This window comes from Cervus elaphus, chromosome 20 (assembly GCF_910594005.1).
Source record: "Cervus elaphus chromosome 20, mCerEla1.1, whole genome shotgun sequence".
In the NCBI taxonomy this organism is placed as follows: Eukaryota; Metazoa; Chordata; class Mammalia; order Artiodactyla; family Cervidae; genus Cervus; species Cervus elaphus.
The window spans coordinates 123121607-123126431 of NC_057834.1; the positions used below are offsets into that span (position 1 = coordinate 123121607).

General features: G+C 41.8%; 1 protein-coding gene across 1 annotated transcript; it reads right to left on the minus strand.

Moving 5' to 3' along the window:
- Positions 1–2769: 2769 nt before the first annotated feature.
- On the minus strand, positions 2770–3732 carry LOC122677376 (olfactory receptor 2D2-like). The gene has a single exon (XM_043877383.1). It carries the CDS (start codon positions 3706–3708, stop codon positions 2770–2772), a length of 939 nt encoding a protein of 312 aa, XP_043733318.1. The 5' UTR covers positions 3709–3732.
- Positions 3733–4825: the final 1093 nt, after the last annotated feature.

Below are 4825 nucleotides of genomic sequence, written 5' to 3' on the forward strand. Positions count from 1 at the left end.
CTGTATATTGTCACCCTGCTTATTTAACTTATATGCAGAGTACATCATGAGAAATGCTGGACTGGATGAAGCACAAGCTGGAATCAAGATTGCCGGGAGAAATATCAATAACCTCAGATATGAGATGACACCACCCTTATGGCAGAAAGTGAAGAGGAACTAAAAAGCCTCTTGATGAAAGTGAAAGAGGAGAGTTAAAAAGTTGGCTTAAAGCTTAACATTCAGAAAACTAAGATCATGGCATACCGGTCCCATCACTTCATGGCAAGTAGATGGGGAAACAGTGGAAACAGTGGCTGCCTGTATTTTTCGGGACTCCAAAATCACTGCAGATGCTGACTGCAGCCATGAAATTAAAAGACCCTTACTCCTTGGAAGGAAAGTTATGACCAACCTAGATAGCATATTAAAAAGCAGAGACATTACTTTGCCAACAAAGGTCCGTCTGGTCAAGGCTATGGTTTTTCCAGTGGCCATGTATGGATGTGAGAGTTGGACTATAAAGAAAGCTGAGCGCTGAAGAATTGATGCCTTTGAACTGTGGTATTGGAGAAGACTCTTGAGAGTCCCTTGGACTGCAAGGAGATCCAACCAGTCCATCCTAAAGGAATCAGTCCTGAGTGTTCATTGGAAGGACTGATGTTGAAGCTGAAACTCCAATACTTTGGCCACCTGATGCAAAGAGCTGACTCATTTGTAAAGACCTTGATGCTGGGAAAGATTGAGTGTAGGCGGAGAATGGGATGACAGAGGATGAGATGGTTGTATGGCATCACTGACTCAATGGGCATAAGTTTTGGTAGCCTCCGGGAGTTGGTGATGGACAGGGAGGCCTGGCATGTTGCAGTCCATGGGTTCGCAAAGAGTTGGATATGACTGAGAAACTAAACTGAACTGAACTGAAGATTTGAGAAAGTCCTAAGTGCCATATAGTCAGGGCTTAGACTAATTACTATTCTTGGGTGTATAAAGTATGATTATTACTTTTAGGTAAGTCTGTGCTCATGCTAGCAATGTATGAAGTCCCTGTTTTATTATATACTGGAAAACTCTGACATATTGTCTTAAAAACTCTGCCAAACAAAAAAAAACTCTGCCAGTTTCTGAACATGAACAAGTGTTATCTCACTGACATTTTATCTGCATTTCTTTGGTGCCTACTGTGGTGTGATTTCCACATGTGTTTATTAATTATATGATTTTTCAAAAAAAGAACTGTGGTCAGTTTTCCTGATTGTTTATATTTTTCTCTCCAATTTGTCAAAGCTCCATCTGTGTTAATTATTTTATTCATATGTCTGTACGTATGTTGTCGTTATGTGCCCTGTGTTGTTATTTGCCTTTAATTTTGTTTCATTATTTATAAAACACTCTGGCACCTGGATTGGAGAATTGGATAGTATGTTTGGGGACGTTTTCAACCTCTATAACCCATTCACAAATTGTGTCAGTTAGATAATCTATTGCACCCTTGCCATGTCCTCTCATGGAGGGGACAGACATTCATGTTATATTTTTTGGTCAGCCCAGCTGATTGTTTTGCAAGGAGTTTTGTAGTCAATGAACATCAGCAAGAGGCTTGGAAAGATGAACCCAAGGGAGCAACATGTTAGCTTATGGGACAAGTTTCCAGAAACTCGTGGGAATTGCTTTGATGGGTGCTGAAGTTCCTGTGGCACCCAGCGGTCAGTAAATGTGGGTGATGCTCAGTACATAACCCTGCAGATCTATGAAACGAGGGGAAAAGTGATTCATATTTGTAAAGATTCTATGAGAAATAAACATTGTTTCAGGGAAAGTCCCTTCAAGCAAGAGAGAACAGAGCAAAAACTCCCCACTGAATATTTAACCTCTCTCTCTTAATTCTCTAATTTTTGCATCCAGGGGTTGTATTCACCCTCCCCACCTCCTCTAATTTCTCTCATCCTTAAGTGGACAAAGTCCCTTCTCCTTGAGACTACCCAAGAGAGGCTAAAGTTAAAAAAAAAAAGGACACTATTATTAATAGAAACAAGGAGGAAAGGGAAATCAAGAGTATAAAACTACAAAAGAACAGAAAAAAATCACGGTAAAAGAGAATTTTCGACTTTCTCAGACAACTTCAATTGACTCTAGATGATCTAACTGACACAGTTTGTGAATGGGTTATATAGGTTCATTTCCTCCTTCTTAAGTCCCTTCTGCGTCTTAGAATCTCCTCTTAACCATTTCTGAGTTTCTCCTTCTTCCTCTCTCTCCCCCTCCACCACCCATTTTCCCCTTTCTCTCTGCAGATCCAGTCACTTCCACAGAACAGGAAGATCATGGCCATGTAAGAGTTGGTAATTCATCCCTGAGTAAAAAATTTTATAAATTAAAGCTAACATTTGCTAAAGAATTACTGTATGCCAGTTCTTTACCTTTAGTGTATTATCACATTTAATCATTACAACTTCCCTGTGAGGAAGCGATCTAAACCTTAGAATTAAGTTAAATGAGCTGCAAGAATTCACATGCCTAGTGATTGGTAAAGCCAAGTCTCTCATCCTGGTCTGCCTGGCACTAGAGTTCAGGTTCTTGACCACTGTGTTAGATCTGGATCCTCTTTATCTCAAACCACACCGCCATACATAATGCTGATGACCAAGCACCCTGTTCTCTCCCACAGGCCCAGGGTGAACAGTTAGCTATCTGAAGACCACCACTTCAGGTCTCGTGAAAGTGTGTTTGAGGAGTTGATGAGTGTGCGTTCTGCATTGTAAGACTTCCCAGATCTTCATCTTTAAAGTGTCACCCTGGGGCGCTGCCCCTTCCCATCAGTTTGAGGAAAGCATTTTTCACATCCTTGTTCCTCAGGCTGTAGATGACAGGGTTGAGGAAGGCTGTGGCAATGTTATAGAAAAGGGCCATTTTCTTGCTACTATTTGACAAAGAATCAGAGCCAGGGCTCATGTACGTGATGATGCATGGAATAGCAAACATGGTAACCACGGTGATGTGGGAGGCACAGGTAGAGAAAGCCTTGATCCGTCCTTGGGCTGAGCGGATCTTCATGATGGTGGCAAAGATGTTGACATAGACAACGACAATCAGGGAGAGTGGGACCACAATGACATTGAAGCCTGTGATGAAGTCCACCAAGTCATTGAGGGATGTGTCTGCACAGGCCAGCTTCAGGACCGCAGGGATCTCACAGAGGTAGTGGTCAACTTCATTAGGGCCACAGTAGGGAAGGCGCATAGCAAAGAAGGTATCAGTCAGGCCACCCGCCACACCATAGGCTGCACAGATGCCCACCATGAGAAGGCACAGCCAGCGGCTCATGATGACCTTATACCGGAGAGGGTGGCAGATGGCCACGTACCTGTCCACCGACATGATGGAGAAAAGCCAGGACTCAGTGATCCCAAAGAGGAGGAAGATGTACATCTGGGCCACACATCTAGCAAAAGAGATGGCTCTCTTCTTGCTGAGAATGTGCACGAGCATCTGGGGCACCGTCGTGGTGCTGTAGCACATGTCCAGCAGGGAGAGGACACTGATGAAGAAGTACATGGGCGTGTGGAGGCGTGTGTCCTGGTGGATGGGGGTGATGAGGAGGCTGTTGCTGACAAGGATCAGCAGGTAAAAGACCAGAAAGAAGGTGAAGAGCAGAGGATTGGTCCTGGGGTTCGAGGCAAAGCCCAACAGGATGAATTCTGTCACAGCGGACTGGTTGAGCTCCTGCATTGTGCTCTGCCTGTTTAAAGAATTTGAAGTATATGTAATGTATCGGGTTTCAGTGCCAAGGAATTTTCACACTTATTGTTTCATTTATGTCTCCTAACAGGAAGTTTAAATTAGCAGTTGGAGGTACTACTGGATATGTCCCCGTAATAGTTTGAATGATTTTGGGGTTTTGTTTGGGATTAAGTTGAGGGTCATCATTATGAAACGGAGAAGACCAAGTCAGAGAAGTGCTGTATTCGATGTTCCATTTTGTTACTCCCTTCCTGAGACAGACTTACCTTTCTCTCTGTTATTCATCCCATTTTCTGTTTTTCTTGGGACAACAGAGGTTGCTAAGCCTTGGTTTAAGGATCAAGATTAGGACTATTACACTCATTATTTGGGTTAAGGTTTTTTATCACTGTTAGGATTAGCATTAAGTTTAGAATTGGGGATTAAAGTGGGTTCTACATGAAGTTTTGACTTCATATTTAAGATTTACCTTTTTCTAGAGAACAAAAGTTTACTGGTGTTCATGAATGATGTCATTGATTCATCATGTTTTTGCCAAAAACTTACCGTTTGTTATAAATCAGAAAGGTAAGGAAGAGTTAAAAATAATATGGGTGGAAAAGTGATTTCACACAGTCTACCAAGATAAATTCTAAACATGTCAAAGAGTTTAACTCAAAAAATACAATTATAAAGCAACTTAGGAGAAAATACACTTGGGTGAGTATTTATTTTATGATAGAACAGAGAAAGGCTGTTGGCATCACCAGAGTGTTCTAAGTCCTTCAACCTCATGGTGTTGACCCCTTTTCCTCTAATAAGCAAACAAAGCAACACAACTCCTCAATTTGAGTTGCTCTATAATTCCTCAGTATTGTTGAGGGATTCTTGTGCATTTTTGTTCATTTTGCTCTAAAATCTGTGCTGCTGTTCAATCCTTGACCCCCCTAATTGTCTTTCTTGTGTCAGTACTGACCTCTTCAGTGGTTCATCCCTATTCTCTTTCTCCTTTATGCCCCAAAGTTTACCAACACAAGAATGCTATTTGTAAGACTCATCCTGAAGGTGTAATAAAAGGATGATGACTTACATTGCAGCGCAGAACAGAAAATGATTTTACAAATGA

Excerpts from the sequence above, each read along its gene's own strand:
- LOC122677376 (XM_043877383.1), bottom strand. The coding sequence starts at position 3,708 with ATGCAGGAGCTCAACCAGTCCGCTGTGACAGAATTCATCCTGTTGGGC.